This window comes from Bufo bufo, chromosome 11, assembly GCF_905171765.1.
Source record: "Bufo bufo chromosome 11, aBufBuf1.1, whole genome shotgun sequence".
NCBI classification, from domain to species: Eukaryota; Metazoa; Chordata; class Amphibia; order Anura; family Bufonidae; genus Bufo; species Bufo bufo.
Window position 1 is genome coordinate 97,168,069 of NC_053399.1, and position 23,735 is coordinate 97,191,803.

General features: G+C 45.6%; 1 protein-coding gene across 17 annotated transcripts in view; it reads left to right on the forward strand.

Moving 5' to 3' along the window:
• Window positions 1-23,735, forward strand: part of LOC120981727 (NACHT, LRR and PYD domains-containing protein 12-like) — a 509,415-nt gene that overhangs the window by 68,268 nt on the left and 417,412 nt on the right. For 14 of the 17 annotated variants that reach the window (XM_040411390.1, XM_040411397.1, XM_040411400.1 and 11 more), the window contains one exon: window positions 18,167-18,337. The exons of 2 other annotated variants lie outside the window; for them this stretch is intronic. In XM_040411390.1, the coding sequence (XP_040267324.1) occupies window positions 18,167-18,337 (171 nt within the window). Of the gene's footprint in view, window positions 1-8,089; window positions 9,786-18,166; window positions 18,338-23,735 lie in introns of all 17 variants that reach the window. One more of the 17 variants, XM_040411407.1, reaches the window with a different exon arrangement.

Consider the following 23,735-nt stretch of genomic DNA (forward strand, 5'->3'; position numbering starts at 1 on the left):
GTGTGTACCCCAGGGAGCTGAAGGTGTCGTACTTCCTCCCCAGCGGCAGCCTGTGTTTCAGGGAGAGGAGCGAAGCACCCTCTCTCCCCAGCGGCAGCTTAACATAACAAGGGGAGACACCAATTGCTCAGACGGCGCAGATGGGACCTTGGTCTCTGCGCCTGACCTACCGGGATGCTGGACAGCCTGTCCAGATCCCCCACTACCCTCACCAGGACAACAGGAGGAGGGGGTAAGTACAAATTCCCCATCCCAGTTAACTCCTAACGTGGCCTCAGGGTTAACAGAGGCGATGTTAACCCCTGCTGACTCCCATGTTCCTCTGGCTACTGAGCCGGACTATGGTCTCAGCACCCCAGCAGAAGAGCTGGCAGCTGGGCCGAGTGCAGTCGGCATCTGCCCTCCCTCAAGTCCCCACAGCATGTTGCCCCATCACCACAGCAAAATACCCAGGTGCAGTAACTGTTTCTTGTGGGTGGGTCACCCTTGTACCTCTTTGTTGTGGGTGGGCTACTCGGGCATCTGGTTACTGTGGGTTGGTGGATCGACTAATGGAGGCACTGACCGACAGAAGGTCAGGTGCCTGGTTAGTCTTCCCCCCAAAGGGGAGATGTGTGACAAACTGCCATTTGCCACTGGGCATTGTAGAGGACTTATGGCTAGCCTCCTGCCCTACGACTATGGCCCCGGGACATGTTGCCCTTCAGGAACAGTGACAGAACTATGCCGCATGTCTGGACTGTTCTTAGGACCGAACGCGGTCAGTGGTGTATACTAAAGAATCTATGGAACTGTTTTGGGCAGGAAGTTGTGCTTGCGGTCGGTCATAAAGGACTTCCACTAAACTTTTGATCCGCTGGAGGGATTTGTGTGATTTTTGGAAGTGTTTATGTTTGATGTAAGCTGAGTTTAAATATGTAATTTTTATGGAGATGGAATGTATGGTTTTAAAGTTACAGTGTATGTTTAAAAACTGTATTTTTACTGTCTGTGATAGTTATGTTAATCCATAATTATATCACAGACAGAAAGGGAGGATTTTGTGTATTTGGGTGGGGATTCCTCTCCTATTGTTCCCACATGTGTATTCGTGGTTTCCCTTTGTCCTGGGAGATAAGTGAATTGTTCTTCGGGTGTCTCCAGAGCAGAGAGGAGGAGACCATGATGCATTGTGGGGACCTGCATAAATACGGGCGGGTAGCCCTCAATAAAGGGTTCATGTTTTTCTAACCCTTCAAAACGCAGCCTTGTCTCGTTCTTGAGAGGGAAAATATGGGATCTTTACGCTGCTCTTTTTACCGCTGAACCCGACTCTACCTCTGGACCGCGTGGATGGGGTTATACCAGCTGCCCTCATACCCAGCAGCTTGCCAGGAAAAGGACGTCCCCAACGGCTGATACCCTCTCACTATCTGGGTAGCCGTTACAGTCCTGAAGATCCAGCCTTCATGCCTAAATATGTGGGAGGCAGCCCTGTGTTCGAAGTTAGCATCAATGGAGTAACGTTTTCTGCTTTCATCGACACCGGATCTCAAGTAACTACCATCCACCGATCAGCATTCGAAATATGCCGGAAAGAAGCCCAATTGATAGAACCCCTGAAAGCCTCGATCCACATCAGAACTACTAACAGCCAGACGGTGCCTGTCCTGGGTTATTGGGAACCCAACTTACGGAATTAAGATACCAAACTCCTACACCAGGGAGTAGTTGTGATCCAAGTTCCAGATGACGATGAAGAACCTGTTGTCCTTGGGATGAATGTAATCGGGAACTGTTACACTGAAGTGCAAGAAGCCTTGAAGAAAACCTTACTAACGGCATCCAGTGCGACTCAACGTGTTATCAGCCAGACCCTCCAAGTGCTAACTGCTCAACAAAAATTCAACCGACAAGGAGAAATCTGCCACCTTCCAATCAGTGATGCCCAACCTTTTAGGCTTCAACCTGGAGCAGAGACTCTGATATGGTGCCGCGTGGAAGAGTACCCATCCGCTTGGTCAATCTAAGTGATGAAACTGTGGAACTAAAAAAAATGTTTTCCAGTGGCGAGTCTACATCATGTCCATCTACAAGATGTCCTGTATGCACAGCAATCGCTTCAAACAGCAGATGCAGCCACAGATCCATCTGAACCCACCTTGGTGGGCCGAACTACACATTGGAGATGTCACCACCTCTGCCGAACAACTCAAAGGTGTGTTGGACTTAGCCAAGGAGCACCACCAAGTCTTTAGTAAACACCCCTAGGACTATGGTCAAACAAGCTTAATAAAACACACTATTCCCACTGGCACTCATCCTCCAATCAAAAAAGATATAGGCCAATGCCTCCAGCTCTATACCAGCAGGTGAAGAAGATGGTTCAGGACATGAAAACAGCTAATATCCTCCAGGATAGTCACAGCCCCTGGGCTGCCCCTTTGGTCCTGGTAAAAAAGAAGGACCGAGCCATCCGTTTCTGCTTTGATTATCGCAAAATTAATAACATTACGCACAAGGACGCGTACCCCCTGCCACGAATTGAAGAGTCTCTAGCAACCTTGGGATCTGCTGCTTATTTCTCAACCCTGAATCTAACCAGTGGCTACTGACAAGTCCCCATGGCGCCTGAAGATAAGGAGAAAACCGCCTTCACTACCCCAATGGGTCTGTTCGAGTTCAACTACATGCCATTTAGACTGTGCAACACCCCTGGAACATTCCAGAGACTCATGGAAAGATGCCTTGGACACAAAAACTTTGAATCCGTCTTGCTGTACTTGGATGATGTGATCGTCTACTCCAAGACTTACGAAGAGCATTTACAGCATTTGGCAGATGTATTCCAGACTCTGACTAAACATGGATTGAAAGTCAAACCTTCAAAACGTCACTTGCTGAAACCCAAAGTAAAATATCTGGGACATGTTGTGAGCGCAGAAGGCATGAAACTGGACCCTGATAAGATAGCGGCCATACAAAGGTGGCCCGCTCCTAGGACCGTCAAAGAGGTCAAGAGTTTTCTGGGATTTGCAAGTTACTATCAGAGATTTATTCCACGCTTCGCTCAAATCGCAGAGCCTATCCAGGAGCTTTTGAAGGGTCATCCCAAAGGCAGCCAGAATGCTAAAATACCAGTAGAATGTAATGAAGAGCAAGAGACCCCTTTCCGACTACTAAAAGAAAATCTCACTTAGCCACCCGTCTTGGGCTACACTGACTATAGTCTACCATTCCGTCTCTATATAGACGCAAGTAAGAAAGGTTTAGGAGCCGTATTATCTCAGACTCAAGCCGGAACTGAAAGAGTTATCGCCCATGCCAGTAGATCTTTATGAGAACCGAAGCGGAATGACCACAATTATAGCTCCTTCAAACTGGAATTCCTGGCCTTGGACTGAGCTGTAACTGAGAAGTTCAAGGATTATCTGGCAGCCACACCTTTCACTGTCTACACAGATAATAATCCCCTGGCTCACCTGAACACTGTACGTCTGGGAGCTCTAGAACAGTGTTTCCCAACCAGCGTGCCTCCAGCTGTTGCAAAACTACAACTCCCAGCATGCCCGGACAGCCTTTGGCTGTGCAGGCATGCTGGGAGTTGTAGTTTTGCAACACCTGGAGGCACACTGGTTGGGAAACACTGCTCTAGAACTGGCCTCTAGACTAGCAAACTTCGACTTTACCATTAAGTACCTGACAGGCAAAGCTAATGACAACACTGACACCTTCTCCAGGCTATCTGCCCAGAATGAACTAATTTCCAAAGACGATCAGTGGGAAGATGTGGAAATGTCAATGTTCTATTCCTGATTTGCTCGGCAGGAAGCTATGCGCACCAAACACTTGGTCTCCAAACCCACTAGTTCTCCAAAGACCACTGGGCCGTTGCCTCCAGTTGAAAAAGAGCTCTGGCTCCAACTACAAGCAGAGAGTAGAGTTATCGGGGAACTGTTGGACTACTTCTCCAGTGGGAGAGTACCGGAGAGAATCCGACAACGGAGAGCTGACCCGGAGCTACTTCGCCTCTGGGGACAACGGAGAATGCTCTTCATACAGAGAGACCTACTCCTCAGAAAAACGCTTGATCCAGTCACCTATGAGCGTCTTCATCAGATAGTGGTGACTCAGAGAGATGCCAAGATGGTGATGGACATGTAACATAACAGGTCTGGTCACTTTGGGACCCAAAAGACGGAAGACACCATCAGGCAATATTTCTACTGGACTGGCATGAGTGATATCGAAGCCTGGTGCCAGGAGTGTCCCACCTGTGCTGTGGCCAGAGGGGGAAAGACATGATCAGCGAGCCCCCCTTCGTCTAATAGTGAGTAAAAGTCATCTGGAAATTGTGGCCATCGACGACGTGAAACTGGAACCCAGCAGATATGGATACACCTATGCTATGACGATCATAGACCATTACACCAAGTTCGTTGTGAAGGCCTTAACAACTACTGCAGCTTCTCTGTGGAAAAGCTTAATTCTGCCATATGGGTGTCCTGACAAGATCCTTACTGACCAAGGATCCGCATTCGAGTCTCAGTTGTTCTATGAACTTTGTGCTTTGTACCACTGCAAAAAACTGAGGATCACTGCATATCACCCACAAGGGAATGGCCTATGCGAAAACATGAACCAAACCCTGATCAATATGATCAAGGCCGTACCACCTCACAAGAGAGCCGAGTGGCCTTTGCTTCTGCCTGAACTAGTGTACCTGTACAACAACACAACTCACTGCTCCACCGGGTACACCCTATGCTACCTCATGTTTGGAAGACAGGGTCGTTTAACTGCGGACCTTGCCCTTGACATATCTGTGCCGGACTCTGAACCACTCCTTCCTCAATCTGAGTGGGTCAAAGAGCATCAGAAATGCTTAGAGGATGCCAGAGAAATAGTGGACTCTAAAATAGAGAGAGCCCAACAAAAACAGGACTTTGATCAACATGCACATGCTGAGCCCTTGCAACCAGGAAACAAGGTTTAACGCAGAAACAATCACCCAGTAAGCAAGCTGGATAGTCGCTGGGAACTCGAACTATACAGAGTCATGGCTGTCCTCTCATTGGAGGTCTATGAGATCCAGAGAGCGGATACACCGCAACAGGCTCAAGAAGTGCATGCAAGAACCTGCTCAGGAGCAGTCAACAGAAGTGGATAAATCACTTGAACCGCCCTTGCCTCACGGTACTTTATGCCTCAAATTCGAGTCCTGATGCCAGATACTGAAACCCCTGCGTCTACAGAACCAAGTCCCGGATACTATCTCAACCCCCGGAGACTTTTTTTTACAGGTTCAGCAACGTTCAAGGATCTTATACCTATTGTGTGTATTTCTTTACAGGTACCACAGTGTGTTTTTATGCGCTTTTGTATGGACTTTGGACTTTATGCTGCTAGCCAGACAGTTAGCATCCTTGTTTCTTTGATCAAATGGACTACCTCTGAGGACGCAAAAGTACTAATGGTCCTATGCTTTTCCGTGTGTTAGCTAGAAAGCCTAGGTATTATATTGTGATGCATTGTTGCTGCACAGGAAGGACCAAGTGGTAAAGTCACAAGCAGTTTAAATTTCTTTCAAGGGTAACCCCACTGTCAATACATGAGATTAGAGGGAGTAGTCTACTCTCAATGGAGTGTTGGGAGAAAAACGGTATCCCATCCTCCTAATTTGTGTCCTAAGGCCTTGCGCACAGCTTTAGGCTCCATTCACACGTCCGCAAGTGTGGTTTGCACCCGTTCGGCAATTGTGCGGAACGGGTGCAGACCCATTATGTGCTCTCCGTATCCGCATTTCCGGAGAGCGGCCCCGAACTTCCGGTCCGCAGCTCTGCAAGAAAATAGAGCATGTCCTATTCTTGTCCACAGCTGCGGACAAGAATAGGACTTCTACTTTTATTGCCGGCCATGTGCGGCCCGGTGTATTGTGAATGGCCCCTTAAGGAAATTTTGAAGCTACCTCTTTTATATATCAAGGTGACAAACCGTAAAGCATAATTAAGACCTTCTATTTGCGGGTGTTCTCATTACATAGTGGCGGTATTACAGATTAAAGACACCTCCCATGCTTTCTTTGGTACCAGAGCTCAGTATATACAAAAAAAGCCAGTAATACGTGCTTATTGCACACCTCTTGGTTCTCTGGTTATACCGGAGAGGGAAACTGTTCTCGGACACCCTACTCTTACGGGCAGAGAAACCTTGTGGTAGCCATTGTCAGCAATAGTATCTCAATTAATTTTTGATACCCTTGCAGTATATACGTATATATATACATATGTATTCATATTTCTACCTCCCTAAGCACAAGCCGAGGACGGCTAGCCTTTAAGTAACGGGGAATGTAACGCCCCGAGTGGCATTACCACGCCCACTCCTTGCTTCTGTCTGTATATGCCTTAACAAGGTAATTTTAATACATTTATTCTAGGTCCTCCACATTGTACATTTCCTGTTAGTCATCTCATTTTGTTCATGTAATGTGCTTTGTTTACCAGTGGGTGGCAGCAACCCTTGGCAGTGCTATACTAGCAGAGAGTGGAAGTTGGTTCAGAGAGTAAATCAGCCCCTGCGAGAAGGAGGTCGTGTGGTGAGAGACTTACCTCTGCCGGGTGAGCATCATCTAAAGCCAGGAAAAGATTTCTTGGATTACATCAGAGACCTTATAAAGTTAAGCTACAGCACAGAGAGAAAGCGGAGGACTTTAGCCAGCTCATTTATCCAGCAGAAAGTGAGAGAAATGATTCCTGTTTCACCTTGCAAACCTAAAGTACAGCAGAGAGAGATAGCAACAAATGTAGCAGAGCCAAGAGTGTTTACCAGCCTGCCAAAGTTTGCCCAAGCCTGCTGGAAATCAGGAAAGTACAAGAAATTGTTTTGAAGACAAGTTTATTCAAGTAAAGCAGTGTTTGAACTTTATAACTAAGTCTGGACTCAATTCATTCCTTCATCATCTAAGTTCAACTCCCCCTTGCTCTGCTTCGGACGGCCACGTCTGGGATCCCAAAGTATTTTCCCCGGTAGGAGCATCGTGACACGTGCATCTAACATCTGCAGGGACATTATAAGCCGCAGTACACCGCTCTGGCATTCCTACCCCTGGATATCACCATCACACCACTTAAAGGGGACACCACGTCCTCGTTGCTGGAAGGCAACTGACGTCGCGTTAAACTATACTACAGAGGGACATATAATTGTAAATACCTCTTAAAGGGCAACCCCAAACCCAGGCTGGACATCGCACAGGCACAGACATTTGGAGGTAGTACTCAGGTGCAGGAGACAGGGAAAGATAAGGTGTCTTGCTCTATCAGTGAAATGTCAGGGTGCAGTGTTCAGCGCACCAGGGGTGCTTATAACACTACAGCACACCCCTCCGTGTTCCGACTAAGTAATTTGCCTATTTATAAAAGTAATGATTTCTATGCATTGTTAATACCTAAAAAAATATATTTGTATCTGAATAATCAAACCTACCAGGCACTACATCTGGTTTAGTAGGGTTGATCATGCTGACAGTGCTGCTTTTAATAAATAAAGTACAAGTTTTACTGGATCTTTTCCCATAAACTATACACCAATCTGCTCAGCTCCTCCTGCTTTATGACATGCTGCCTGCATTTTCATGCAATTTACACCGTACAGCACCACCACACCTAGTATTCTAGTTAGTAACATGCAGCGGTGGCCCGGGTGGAAGGTGAGAATGTGTGTGTGATGGTGGTACTAGTACTCACCGTGGCTATGGTCCTCCCTGGTACTCATTGGACCGTGCACAGTGAATAGAGCACCCTTTGTCCCCCTCGTGGCAAACCCTGGTTTGGGGTCTCCCTGGTTTGTGGTGCCCTTGGTGTTGTGTAAAGTTATTATTCAGTGTCAGTCTGTGATAAATCTGGATCAGTGTCAGACTGTCTGGTCTTAGTTCACACTGTCTTCCTTTCAGACACTATTAGTAAATCCGCTCCAATGTGACTAGAAAAGTCAAGAGTAGTTGGAAAATTCAGCAATGTACAGATAAAGTATCTGCCATTTCTTCATCAAGATATTTAGTTCTGTTTCAGCTTCTTATCTTCACCTTTTATTTTCCTATTTTCTGTAGATTTCCAGATCCGTCACAAGAAACATTTACATGAAAGAACTGAGAAACTTCTAGAGAACAAACCTCCAAGATGTGACCAGCGAGAGGAGAGCTTTCCATTCTCTACACGTTATGTCAACCTCATCAATGTCTCCACTGATCACTTCAGAGAACGCTCTGAGAATGAGCTCATAGAGACCGGGGTAAAACATGAGGAATACTTACAGAGAAAACAAAAGGAATTACTACGTATTTCCCCCAACAAACTGTTCCGCTGGTGCCACCGATCCGAACAAGTGCCACACATGATAATGGTGAGCGGAGTGCCCGGTGTAGGGAAGACCACACTGATGCAGAAGGTTGTCTATGACTGGGTGAAGGGGGATCTCTATCAAAGATTCTCCTTTCTCTTTTTCTTCAAATTCCGAGAAATCAACAGACTGGATAAAGTTAGTCTGGAGGCTCTAATACTTCATCAGTACCCATATCTGGAGGAGCAGCTTAGTAACATCTTGCAGGAACCAGAAAAACTTCTCTTTATATTTGATGGTTTAGATGAAAGTCTTCATCACATGGATTTCACATCACGTCACTTGTGCTCTAATCCTAAACTGCCGGAACCTTGTGGTCAGATTGTGGTTAGTTTGGTGAGAAAGTCTCTTCTTGATGGTTGTTCTGTCCTAATGACCAGTCGCCCAACCAGACTGGCATCAATTGATTGTAGAGTTTTCCAGCGAATAGTACAAATTATTGGGTTTTTACCAGAAGAACGACATATGTACTTTGAAAACTTCTTCCCCGACCCTGAACTGGCGGAAAAGGCTTTTAATTATGTGAAGCAGAATGACACCCTGTACACGTTCTGTTACCTCCCGTCCTACTGCTGGATCATCTGTACTGTATTATCCAGGAGCTTCCAGCCAACAAGTAGTGATCAGCCGGTGTCCTTATTACCCAAAACCGTCACCCAGCTCTTTGCGATATTTGTCGCCAACATCCTGTTCAATCACTGCCTGGACAAAAGTGACGCTCAGAAGATCCTGCAGTCCATCGGATGGATGGCAGAACATGGAGTCATGAATCACAGGCTTATCTTTGATGAACGAGATCTGGACTGTTTCCATGTGGACAATAAGTCAAAGCTCTTATCAAGTTTTCTGATGGAATCGGAGGAACCTGTGTCCTATTCCTTCTTACATCTCACTGTTCAGGAATTCTTCTCTGCCTTGGTGCATTATGTGGATTATTCTCCTGAGAACTTACAGAAATCACTAAAAGACGCCAAATCCTATCCTGATGGACGAGGTGAGATGTTCCTCCGTTTCCTGTGTGGTCTATCAGACGGCTCCACCAGGTCAATGCTAACTGGATACCTGGACAGACAAGCAGTTCAGGCCTCCAGAGATGTAATCACTTGGCTGAAGAACTTTCTAGAAGAACAGAGACTGATGGAAAGTGAGGATAACAAGCGAAGTCTTCTAAGTAAATTTTTCTATCTGTATGAATCCCGGAATAAGGCTCTGGTGCTGGAATCATTACAATCACACAGAAGTCTTGACTTTTCTGGTGTTCGTATGTCGGCTCTAGACTGCACAGTGTTGGCATTTATTCTGGACATCTGCACAAATATAGAAGAACTCAATCTATATGGATGTTCCTTAGACAATGAAGGATTAGAAAGACTTGCTCCAGGATTACATAACCTGCAGAATCTGAGGTAAAATACTAATTATATTTAATCTTTATGTAGTATTCAGGATCTGACAGATTTATTGTATGTATTAGAGATAAGCAAACCGGATCGTTACGAACTTTGCAAAATTTAGGCTGACAGACCAACCCAAACTTTTTCAGGTTCGTTTCAGACAAATCCAGTAAAACAGCACATAGCGCCATTTTACTGCACATGTCAACGGGAAAAATCACTAGGGAGGAAGAAGGGTTCTCACATGATCCTGATAGGAAGAGGAGGGGGGGGAGGTTTGCTCTAATTGGCTCCTAGATGAGCCTAGATGAGCCAATCAGTGCTGCAGCAGGCAGGGAGGTGCCCGAGCAGAACGAGCAGAAAACCATTGTGTGTGAGGCTGTGAATGAGGGTGGTTGGGTGTCAGTGTCTGCCAAGAAAAGGATCTTAGGGAGTCGGGGACAGTGAAAAGTCACAATCAAGCTTGTATTATACTGCCAGGGACAGAGATAGAATTACAAAGAAGAAGAATTGTGTGTGTGTAGAAATGGGACAGGCAGGGAAAGCTGTCAGCCAGGGAGTGAGCAGTGAGGAGCTGAGGCTTGCTGTGCCTCCTAGCAGAACTGCAGCTGCTGCAAACCTCAAAGCAGCTACCGGCAAGGACATCCTTTCATTTTTTTTTACCATTTTAACAGAAATACATTGGGGGCGGGGGGGAATAAGCACAAAACTGTAGAACATATGTTTTAACATCAATGTAGCATTTTAAATTTGAATAAAAACACCTGAAATACTAGTCCAAACTCAGTGTCAGGGCATCTCCATATAGTTAATTTATTTTTAAAGTTTTTAAAGTTTTAAAAGGTTGCAGGATAGCACCCAAAATTATCTATGAATGATAACGTGATATTTGGCCTAAATCCATGTATTTCCATCAACACACAATTACAGTTCATATTTTTTGGGGTTGTTGAATTTATTAAAACCAGCATTTACATGTCTTATAATATACAGGGTAGCGGAGGATAATATCTGTGAGTGATGACCTGACATACTAGGCCAAAATCCGTGCTGTTAAAGGAATTATCCAATATCATATACTGCCCGCCCCCCATGTGTCTGGCCCCTCACATTGACTATACTTACGCCTCTCCTGGTCGCTGCAGCGCCACTGCTGCTTCTCCCCGTACGCCGATGAAAACATCCGGTGTCGGAGGGAGCAGCCAATGACAGGCGGGGACTGAGACGAGCCTCCCTAGCATCGCGAGTGACGCTAGGGAGGCTTGTCCCTGTCCCCGTCTGCCATTGGTTGCTCCCCCCCCCCCCCCCGCCACCGAATGTTTTCATCGGCGCAGTGGCGTACTAAGGAAGGGGCGTGGGAGGCAGTCCGCCCCGGGTGCCGACTCTCAGGGGGTTGCCAGAAGCAATGAGCGCTTCTATCAATACATATGGAAACCCTCATTGCTGAAGCGCAGGGAGCAGGGTCCGTCACTCCCCGCTCAGCTCCCCGCGCTCCTCCCCTCATACAGGCCCACGGCGATCTGAATGGTAAAGCAGGAAGATTTCTCCCCGCTCCACCATTCAGCCTGCAGATGTTTTGGATCTGGTCACGATACCAGGTAAAACATGTACAAAATCAGATATTTACTAGTGATAATAATGTCCATACAAAAACAAAACTTATTACTCAAAAAGAAACGGACGCCTAAAAACAATTTACTTTAATAAGGTCAATAATTAAAAGAGGAGACCTCAAGATTATAGGTCACCTACAGAGCTAACTCTTAGCCAATTTAAAAAGAAACTGGAATGAGGTGGCTCCACCGTCTGACTTAGTGGTAGCGGTGCTCTTGCTATGCTTCACCCAGGCGTAAATATAAATAAAAATAATAGTAGCAGGCACTCGCTGTTACAGCTGGATACACGTAAATTTATTATTATAAATAAAATGTAAAAAAATTATAATGTAAAAAAATATGATGTCAAAAAAATATATAAAAATTTAAAAATTGATAAAATAGCTATGTGTCCTCAGTTAATCTCTCTAAATATGATAGATGCACTTTGATAGATCAGCTCAATATAATCAATAATAAGCAGTCACTGTTTGTTTGTGGTTTCGATGTTGATAGCAGATTCCAACATAACAGTTATTTATACAGAGCAATTTTCCATGATTACAGAGAATATCTCCATATTCAATGTGCCAAGAGATGGTCAAATGGTTATTTGTGCACACCGTAATGTAGACACTGGCACCTGATTTTATCTTCATATACTGTAAACAAATATCTGTAGAACAGTTACGGTATACGCCTTTTGTCTGTTAGAGTAACTCACGTTTTCCAGGGGTGCTGTTTTCTCGAGGATGTGCCTAGACGCGGCGTCCCGCGTGGTCTATGGCACTAGTCTTACCTCTGATTCTGGCTTCCCCTTTGTGGAGTACTCTGTGTAGTCACTTTCTTCCTTCGGCGGTGTTCTGTAACGGGAGCGGAGTGTTGCGCTGTATGAGATCTTGTGAGTCAGCGGTCCTCGAGGTTCCCGGCGGCGTATACTTCCAGGTATGGTGACGAACCTCTCCACGTGACTTCAAACTCCGATCATGTGACTCAGAAGTTCCGTGTACAAAATACTGATTCAATAATAGCTGCTTTAAGGATCCTTTCTTGCGTGATCACTTTAGTAAATGGTGGACCCTCTGGGAAAAGAAGTTCAGTCAGGCGTGTATTGAAGAGCCTTGTACGTAATCACTGTGGATGCTGATGGATGTATACCTACAGAGTAAAGATGACATATAAGAACCATATGTGTCTTAGTAACTAGACAGATATGTAGCTTAGTAAATGGACAGTAATCCGAGCCTTAAAGATATATCAGAAAACTGACATGTAACTTACATGTGGATGGCCCCAAACGAGGTATACCGCCTGTTCTACATGTGATGTTGCAGGAGCCTATATGAAATTACCGCCGTCCTTAAAAACAGATCCTACGGCGTGCGGCAGTAGTGTCAAAAGACGCGCTTCCGGCCGGTGGAACGCATGTGCCGCCCACTTCCGGTCTGTGGAGCGCATACATCGCTTTCACACCGAAGACATTGCGCAAACTGTTTCCGCCCAATGGACCGCACTACTACCGGTATGTGGAGAGCAGAACTCTTCCTGAGGAACAGATAACAGGAGTGATGTCGCTTGCTCATGTCTCTCGCAGCACATAAATCCCCAGGGAAAAACTAAAAACACAAGATACCTGTGCAGAGTCTCAAGGGGAGGTGGAATTTCTAGAAGTGACAAGGACAGCAGAATTGGGTGCTGGATTGGATGTTGGGGCACAAAGTCAGTTAATAAATGTAACCACCATATCCAAAATGATTGTTATATTAAGGCATCCATTCGAGACCCCTACACAAGGCTATCTATAATTCTTAACACCATAAAAGAAATACACATAACCCCTTTGGCTAAATTCCTAGGTAGAGATATACCCAGGAGATAAATCATTAAAGATAAGGGTGGTGATGGATATTAGCCATCCACTTTTAATATATAGGACGCTTTGCGTATACTAGGCAAGTAAACAAACCGATGGTTCACCGAGGAGAGGGCTAAAGAGTAAAAAGAAGAAAATAAGGTAAACTGACATCTATATATCAAAATGCGTCTACTATTAGATGAAACAATTGAACGTTAATCTCTTATTTAGACCCAGTGGTGCTTGGGATCTAAACCAATATATCTACTCGGTCTCTTTCTGAAGGATCTTCTTGTTCCAGTCACCTCCCCTTGGTGACGGGGGAATCACCTCCAACACTGAGAATTTCAAAACCTGTGGGTCCCCTGCATGTTTGTCATTAACGTGAGTTGCTACTGGTGTAATCTCCTTACGTACGTCGTTGATATGCTCACAGACTCTCCTTCTCAGTTCCCTGAAGGTCTTTACTATATAATCAAGGGGACATGGACATTGGCAGATATAGACGACCCCCTTACTTTTGCAATTGATGAAATTATCCATAAGGACAGCTTCATTAGTGACAGACCCTGTAATTGTTTTGGAGACTGAGATGTAGTCACAGGCCTTACATGTGCCACGTCTAAACATCCCTAACGGGCGTCGATCGTGCCAGGAGCCGGTTGCAGTCGGTGCTACATAATGACTGTGCACAAGGCGATCTTTTAAACTTCTGCCCTTACGATAAGTGATGCTTGGATATGAGGAAACAGTCTGTGTCAAATCTTGGTCCATCAATAAGATGGGCCAGTGCTTTGGCCACGTCAAAAGTGGAAATGAGATGAATGATCGGTTGTTCGTCTGCTGGTGGTTTTCTAGGAACAAGAAGATCCTTTCTATCCTTGCCCAATGCATACTGAAAAGCTTGTCTAAGGGTGTTCTTAGGATAGCCCCTCCCAGTGAACCTGTTATACAGTTTATTAGACATATTATGAAACTCATCAAGGTTCGTACAGTTCCTACGGACCCCTAGGTACTGGCCCCTAGGAATCCCCCTTTCGAGTATAGGGGGATGGTGACTATCCCAATGCAGTAAAGCATTAGTGGCAGATGGTTTCCTAAAAATTGTTGTCACAAGTCTCTCTCTCTCAATTTTGTTTCCTCACCATTACATCCAAGAATGTGATACATTCAGGATGCAATTCATACGTAAATCGTAAACCGATATAATTAACATTCAATGTTTCAACGAACGTAACAAATTCCTCCTCCTTCCCATTCCATAATACAAAAACATCGTCGATGTAACGTGAGCAAAATATAATCTTACTATTTCACCACATGTCATGATCAGGAAAGATGATGTTGTCCTCCAACCAGCCCAGGAAGAGATTAGCATATGTGGGGGCACAGGGGCTCCCCATTGCTGTCCCCCTGAGCTGGTGGTAGAACCAACTGTTAAACAGAAAAAAAGTGTGGGTAAGAGTATATTCCAGAAGCATGATAACAAACTTGTTATGCCTATTACAGTGTGTCCCTCTTGTGCATAAATACTCGGCCACTGCTGTATGGCCCTTATCATGTGGAATACTACTATACGGTGATTCCACATCTATACTCGCCAAGAGGCACGAGGGGTCAAAATTAAGAGTCTCGATCTTGTTCAAAAAATCCATTGTGTCTCTGGTATATGATTGGAGAGACAGAACAAACTGACCTAGTGCCTGGTCGAGGTAGACACCACAATTCTGTGTTATTGAGTTCACCCCTGACACAATTGGTCGACCCTTCAATGGGTTTGTCCCTTTGTGAATCTTAGGTAGGCCATAGAACATGGCAGTTTGTGGTGTCACAGGTAACAGGAAATCATACTCCGTTTGATTGATTACCCTTGAACCAAGCCCCGAGTCCAGAATGGTTTTAAGTTCTGACAAAGGTGTCACCGCCGGCTCTGGGAGAGATCTTAGAAGTTCAGATAGACGGAAGACTCAGGAGTCAATCTGACAGATCTCTATTGTTTTCATTGTTGCTGACAGGTTTCCACCCTTTCGCGGGTATTGCTTATTATCAGTCAGGTGGCTCTTTATATGTTCCGCCTCTCACTTCTTTCCCTGCGGCTAATAGCTCTTCTGTGGAGTGCTCTGCTTGTGTGGTGGTTCTCCTGTTCCAGTTGCTTCTCAAGCGAAGTACTTTTCCCTTTCCTTTTGTGTCTGTTCTGACTAGGCCTCAGGGAGACACTGGCTCCTTCAGTTTGGAAGGAGCCAGTTGCCTCTTTCCCTGTTCCATAAGCTGAGGGTTTGGTGCAGTGTTTCAGCAGACTCAGGTTCCGGTGCATGTGCATTTCTACCTTTGATACCTGCACATGTTGATAGCAGCTTAGGGAGAGATATTCAGGGATTGCTATGAGGTGTCCTCTTTTCCCTAGGTATGGGGCCTAGTCTGTTGTTGTTTTGTTGTGATTCCCTTCGGTTGTCCTTCCTTTCCCGTACTACCCGTGAGAAAAGGTTGAAGTGGGGTCCAGCGATAAAACCCTGTATCCATCTGGGTCTTTTAAAAGATCCAGACACATATCCATGACAACCAAATTACGGCCCTTATCAGAGGATTTAATAATTATGGACTTTACTCTCTCCAATGATTTAAGTGCCTCACGTTGTTCAACAGACAGGTTCCTATGACATGTGGATTTGTTATTCAATTGTTCAAATTCAGTGGTCACTAATTGTTGAAAAATCTCTATATGTTCATAATTAGATGGTGGAGGTGTCTTAGTGCTCCTAAGATGTAATTTAGTAAATGGGCCATCCCCAGGGTTGCGCAATCCCTCCTCAAACAGTTCCATAAACAAATTAAGGTCAGGTACATCACTTTCCTGTATCCCCAACTTAACATATGATTGTTTATTGGCATTGTTAAAAAACTTTCTCCATTTTAACTTCCTAAAAAATAAATTAAGGTCCTTGACCCACGTAAAAAGTTTAAATTCCGTGGTCGGGACAAATGATAAGCCTTTTTTCAATACCGACAATTAACAATCATTAAGCTGTCGTGAAGACAGATTCAAAACCTGTAGATAGTCACCAGTATCTGTCATAGAATTTATTTGTTTCTGTCGCGTAACTGCTATGTGGCTTGACCTGACGCTAAAAAAAATGATGAGAGGTGGGGGTTATCGTGGGTAATGGTGCAGAAGAGGAGGAGGAGGAGGGCAATGCCCCCTGCTGACCAGACTCTTGTGAGTGACCTGGTTCTCCTCCCCAACTTCGCCATTTATTTCGTTGTTCCTTGAAAGCTGGTGCCCCCTTTTTAGAACTGCTCCTTCCACGGCCAGAGGTAGATTTCAGATCAGATAATTCAATATCTGAAGATGAAATATCAGAGGAAGTTGGAATAGTTCCCTTCTTTTCAAAATGATAAGCTCTGTTTTCCCTGAATTCACAAAGGTCTCTGACATGTGCTGCGAGAGACATGAGCAAGCGACATCACTCCTGTCATCTGTTCCTCTGGTCCCATTTTTTTACCCCCCCCATAACACCGTGTGTGATTAAACACCATTTACAATGGGATGATTTTTGGAAGCTTTGGAATATGAGAACGCATGACACATGTGCCGGCGCGGTGTGATATTAAACACGCTGTATGTTAACATCGTCAAACATGCATTTACCCCCAGCCATGTATCTCAGCGTCACTGAGAATTTACTATTGCTGTCATTGCATTCTAGAGCTTGGGGAGGGAAAAAGAAAAAAATCATAAAAAATTGACGAAAATAGATAACTAGTTTTCCTAAAAATGTCCAGTCCTAGGAGACTAGGGGGGTTATATACCAGTCTCCAGGGCAATTGGAGCCACTTTGGTTTTGTCCGAACTTTTAAAAAAAATTGGCAAACCCTGAACTGATATAACAAAATAATAACAAAGACAGGTGCACTCTGCGGTCTTACTAAACCCTCAAAGTGATTTTAAAATTGAGAGATTAGCCGGTGTAGGACATGTCTGAGCCCGAGCACCGCGCCAAGGTTTCTCAAGTAGCTCGGGAACCTGTATCTACTCAACTATCTCCTAAGCTGAAAAGTTACACTTCTTATAAATTGTTACAACTTTGTGAGTTTACATTGTACATGCATATAACTTATATCAATTTAACCAGTATAACTTGGGGACAAACCTATCCAAAATTCACTTGAATAGGTTCAGGGGTTTAAAAGTTAGTAAAAGTATCTTAAAGGGCCGTAATCCAGGGACAGGAGGCGGGCAAACAGCCCCCTCCAAAACACCGTGGCGAAGTGGCTTTCGCCACAAATGTCTACTAATAATCCATCCCCCAAATAACTGACTGAGCGAGGGCAGAGCCACATGTGTCCTGTAGTAATGTGAGGAGGAGAACGGGGCCACAGGGGCCACAATAGATGGTAGAGGAAGGAGACTGAGGCCCAAGGGACCACAATAGTTGATGGAGGAAGGAGAATGGAGGCCACAAGGGCCACAATACATGGTGGAGGAAGGAAAATGGAGGCCACAGGGACCACAATAGATGGTTGAGGAGGGAGAAAGGGGGCCACAGTGTGAGGGCCACAATAGATGGAGGAGGAAGGAGAATGGAGGCCACAGACTGAGGACCACAATAGATGGAGGAAGGAGAGCTCTCAGCAGCTGATGACGCTGACACAAGTTCCTCCAGCTTTATGACTCTTGTACATTCATGTGCTGCCATCATCACTGATTTATGACATGCCATAAAGTGAGGACACTCCTCAGGGGTTCTGGATTTCTAGGACATGGACATATCATATAGCTGCCGCCATTCCTGACATCCACCACACACAAGAGGCGGCTTCTAGTGATGACATTTATGGATTCTACTAACAGCCGGGGACATTTTCTCTCCACAGTCACAATCTATAGATTTTATACTAACGCTCTGTGGACGTCTCACCCACATCTCCTCTTCTTATTCTTACAGATTGGGTGCTAATGGTCTACCAGACACTTCCTGCATCCAGTTGGCATCTGGAATAAGGAATAACCCGTCCCTGAAGATACTTGACCTGTCTGTTAACCGTCTGTCTGGTCCTCACTTCAGTGACTTGATGGAGGCTCTGTCCAGTCCGGCCTGCAGGATAGAGGAATTACAGTGAGTATAAGAGATGTGTACAGGACTGAGACATGTGGGGCACAAGTTATACATGGAGTTTATTCTGTTTTATGCTCCGCACCATTGTTATGTCTATGAGATAAACTGCTGACTAGGGTTGTCACGATACCAAAATTTAGATTCCATTTTGATACCATAAAATAGTATTGCAGGACTCTGTACCATTCGATACCACGGAAAAAAAATAATACGCAAAAAAGCCGCGTGCATTCCGCATTTTATGGAACGTCCGGCCCATAATAGAACAGTCCTATCCTATTTTTTTGGGGGACAAGGTGACTAAAAATGGCGACTGGTGCGTTTTTGATTTTGATTTTTTTTCTGTTATGGCATTCACTGCATAGGAGATGTTTTATAATAGTTTGCACTTTTTTGGGGGCAATATGTAATATGTTTATTTTTTATAGTTTATAAATTTTATATGTAATATTGTGAAAGGGGGTGATTTAAACTTAATATTTTGGTGTTTCTTTATTTTTTTTTTTCCTTTTTATTTAATAACTATTACCCCTTAGGGTTTGAACCCTTGTCCTATTCCCTCTGATAGAGATCTATTACAGTGACTAGGATCTTACACTCTCCCTGCTGCCCTGGGCTTTGTGCACACGGCAGCAGGAAGCTTACCATGGAGGGCTTCAGTAGCGTCCTGGCTGCCATGGTAACCGATCGGAGCCCCGCGATTACACTGCTGGGGCTCCGATCGGAACTGCCACTGCCACCAATGAAAAGCAGGGTAGGGGAGCCTGTGACCCCTCCCCTCATCCTCAGTACAATGATCTCATTGGTGGCAGCGGCAGCCACGTCACAGGGGGAGGGAGGGAGAGAGACCCTCCTTCTCCACTGCGCTGCTGAGTAGAACACGGTGCGCGCTGAGAGCAGGGAGCGCCATGTTCTCTAACAGATAACAGCGCAGCCGGTGTTGTATCGATCCAGGTCTAAAAGTATTGATTGAGTATCGATACTACGATACTTGGTGCAACTTTAATACTGTCACTGCTGTGTGGTGTCCAGCCATGCTTCTACTTCTACTAGGTTATTATTAAGTATTTGTGTGTGACGCACAGTTCTGGTACACACACAGCTCTGCTATACACACTCAGCATTGCCATACTCACATACAGCTCTGATACACAGACAGCACTGCCACACTCACATACAGCTGCTACACCCATACAGGTCTGTTACATACATACATACAGCTCTACTACACACATACAGCACTGCTACATACATACAGGTCTGTTACATACATACAGCTCTACTACACACATACAGCTCTGATACATACATACAGGTCTGTTACATACATACAGCTCTACTACACACATACAGCTCTGATACACCCATACAGGTCTGTTACATACATACAGCTCTACTACACACATACAGCTCTGATACACCCATACAGGTCTGTTACATACATACAGCTCTACTACACACATACAGCTCTGATACACCCATACAGGTCTGTTACATACATACAGCTCTACTACACACATACAGCTCTGATACACCCATACAGGTCTGTTACATACATACAGCTCTACTACACACATACAGCTCTGATACACCCATACAGGTCTGTTACATACATACAGCTCTACTACACACATACAGCTCTGATACACCCATACAGGTCTGTTACATACATACAGCTCTACTACACACATACAGCTCTGATACACCCATACAGCTCTGCTACATACATACAGCTCTGATACACCCATACAGCTCTGCTACATACATACAGGTCTGTTACATACATACAGCTCTACTACACACATACAGCTCTGATACATACATACTGTTCTGCTATACCCATACAGCCAGGGGCGTACATAGAAATCACTGGGCCCTATGGCAAGAATCTGAATTGGGCCCTCTTGTGAGTGACCCATAGCACCCCTTAGGGTACGTGCACATCTGCCGCAGAGGTTACAGCAGAAGCCTCAGTTGCAGATTCTGTCAAAAACAAAGGGCAAAATAATGCTGCATGCTGGATCTCGACTGACCCCATTAATGTGAATAGGATCCGGCAGGTGCCAGCAGTGTTTGGCATATGCTGGATCTGGCGATTCTGGTATGCTGCTGGTGGCTGGAACAGAATACCAAAATCTGATCGCAAGTGATTACCTAGCCTTACCCGATAAACTGTGCCCGCTGCTGCTACTTCTTATATTGTGCCATCCTTCTCCATGGACTGTGCCTGCTGCTGCTACTTCTTATATAGTGCCATCCTTCCCTCATGGACTGTGCCCGCTGCTGATACTTCTTATATAGTGCCATCCTTCCCCATGGACTGTGCCCGCTGCTGCTACTTTATATAGTGTGCCATCCTTCCCCATGGACTGTGCCCGCTGCTGATACTTCTTATATAGTGTGCCATCCTTCCCCATGGACTGTGCCCGCTGCTGATACTTCTTATATAGTGTGCCATCCTTCCCCATGGACTGTGCCCGCTGCTGATACTTCTTATATAGTGCCATCCTTCCCCATGGACTGTGCCCGCTGCTGCTACTTTATATAGTGTGCCATCCTTCCCCCATGGACTGTGCCCGCTGCTGCTTCACCCCCTCCCCAATGAAGAGCGCAGTCAGGGCCTGGGGCAGATCTTCACGGAGCTGGACTGGAGTCTGGACTGGTGACGCTGCTGGGTCAGGTCCGGACTGGTCAGTCAGCTCACAGTGAGACGCGTACTGGTAGAGGAACAGGACGGGGACATTTTACAAAGTGCAGACACCGAAAACAATAGGATTTAATCCAGTCACATGTTCAAAGGAGAAGACAACAAGCGGCGCTCATCGGTGTGAAGTTCAGACTTGATGCTTTATTCGGTTAAATCAGATTCCAAGTGCTTGCGGCATGGGGCAGACGAACAAACTGCACGCACCAAACAGCGACGGACGTTTTGCGCTAGTTGCGCTTCGTCGGGCTGTACGTCAGCGCGTATGTTTGTGCCGCCTTCTTAAGCACGAAAACAGCGTGTCGTCATGGAAACCAACACTATTATCATGCCAGAATAGAAGGTAAGTTAAAAGTATGTATAAAGATATGTACAAAAACCAGCAATAGCAGTATTATATATGCACAGGTGACACAACAACATTTAAAGGAAACATTCACGTCATTTCTGTCATTTACACCCGGCTCACCTAGCGCTCGAGTCCGCAGAATCCACCTTCCTTCTCTCTGCAGAGGAGCAGTTACTATTTCCAAACCTGGGAATGAGATGCAGTCCAAATTACTTCCATGGGCATGATAATGGTGTTGGTTTCCATGACGACACACTGTTTTCGTGCTTAAGAAGGCGGCGCAAACATACGCGCTGACGTACAGCCCGACGAAGCGCAACTAGCGCAAAAAGTCTGTCGCTTTTTGGTGCGTGCAGTTTGTTCGTCTGCCCCATGCCGCAAGCACTTGGAATCTGATTTAACCGAATAAAGCATCAAGTCTGAACCTCACACCGGTGAGCGCCGCTTGTTGTCTTCTCCTCTGAACTTGTGCATATTCGCTCGTGCTTCTCTCCAGCTGTGCACCACCGGGAGTGGGATACATCAGGGGGCTATTGGGATTGCCGTCCTCCGATCGCTGCTTTTCAATGTTCACAGCTGTGCCGCCTTGTTATCTCTGCCGTTAAGCTGATTTAATCCAGTCACAACTGATGTTTCTCTGACTGCTGCAGAACCTCCTAATACACACCTCAGCTGCTGCAGAACCTCCTAATACACACCTCAGCTGCTGCAGAACCTCCTAATACACACCTCAGCTGCTGCAGAACCTTCTAATACTCACCTCAGCTGCTGCAGAACCTCCTAGTACACACCTCAGCTGCTGCAGAACCTCCTAATACTCAACTCAGCTGCTGCAGAACCTCCTAATATACACCTCAGTCGCTGCAGAACCTCCTAATATACACCTCAGCTGCTGCACAACCTCCAAATACACATCTCGGCTGCTGCACAACCTCCTAACACACACCTCAGCTGCTGCAGAACCTCCTAGTACACACCTCCGCTGCTGCATAACCTCCTAATACACACCTCAGCTGCTGCATAACCTCCTGATACACACCTCAGCTGCTGCACAACCTCCTAATACACACCTCAGCTGCTGCAGAACCTCCTAATACTCACCTCAGCTGCTGCAGAACCTCCTAATACACACCTCAGCTGCTGCAGAACCTTCTAATACACACCTCAGCTGCTGCAGAACCTCCTAGTACACACCTCAGCTGCTGCAGAACCTCCTAATACACACTGTAGTTGTAGTTCTGTCCTATTATATCCCTCTCCATGTAATTTAAACTTATGCCCTGGTACAGTCTGGTAATGCTGGGAGTTGTAGTTCTCTCCTCTTATACCACCTCTCTGTAATGTATACTAATGCACCATAATAAGTCTGGCCATACTGGGGGTTATACTTATTTCCTTTTAAGGGTCCATTCACATGTCCATAGTGTATTGCGGATCAGCAATACACCAGGCCGGCACCCCCATAGAACTGCCTATTCTTGTCCGCTATTGCGGACAAGAATAGGATATGTTCTATTTTTTTCCGGAGCCACGGACCGGAAGTTCGGGGCCGCACTCCGTGAATGCGGATGCAGACAGCGCACTGTGTGCTGTCCGCATCCATTCCTGCCCCATAGAGAATGAATGAATGGGTCCGCACCGGTTCCGGATAATTGCAGAATGGGTGCGGACACATTCTACGGACGTCTCAATGGACCCTAAAGCTCTCACCTAATAAAACTGGATGATGCCCTATAATAATCTGGACATGCTGGGAGTTGTAGTTCTCTCTTTGGTTTCACATCACCGTTTAGTTTTCCGTTTTGCGTGCAGGGCTTTTTTCCATCTACAATAACGGATCTCAGACTCAATTGGATGCGGAATGTGCAGAACTGATGCTTGAAATACAGGATCTGTTTTTTTCCTTTATTTTTCTGTTCGCCTGACGGATCAGAAATACGGAAAACTAAACAGTGATGTGAACCCGGCCTAATACTCTCTAATATCCACTTGTATCCAATAACAGCAGCCCGCACATGCTGGGAGTTGTAGTTCTCCCCACTTTTACCTCTCCCTGTGTTGCCCCCTAATTTCCAATAATAACAATCTGGTGATGATGAGACTTCTGAGGGGTTAGGCTTTGTTCACATCTGTGCTGGTGACGTTCGCTGTTCTGCCGTCATAGGAGCACAACAATGAAAATCGCCGTAGTTCCGGATTTGACTCTTCATGGACGACAACACCTGACGGATCCCACTGACTATGATGAGATCTGACGGGTTTCCAGGCTATAAAATTGTGTCCAGCATTTATGACCTGATCTGCAGATCAGGCCCAACACAGATGTGATATTAGGAGGTTCTGCA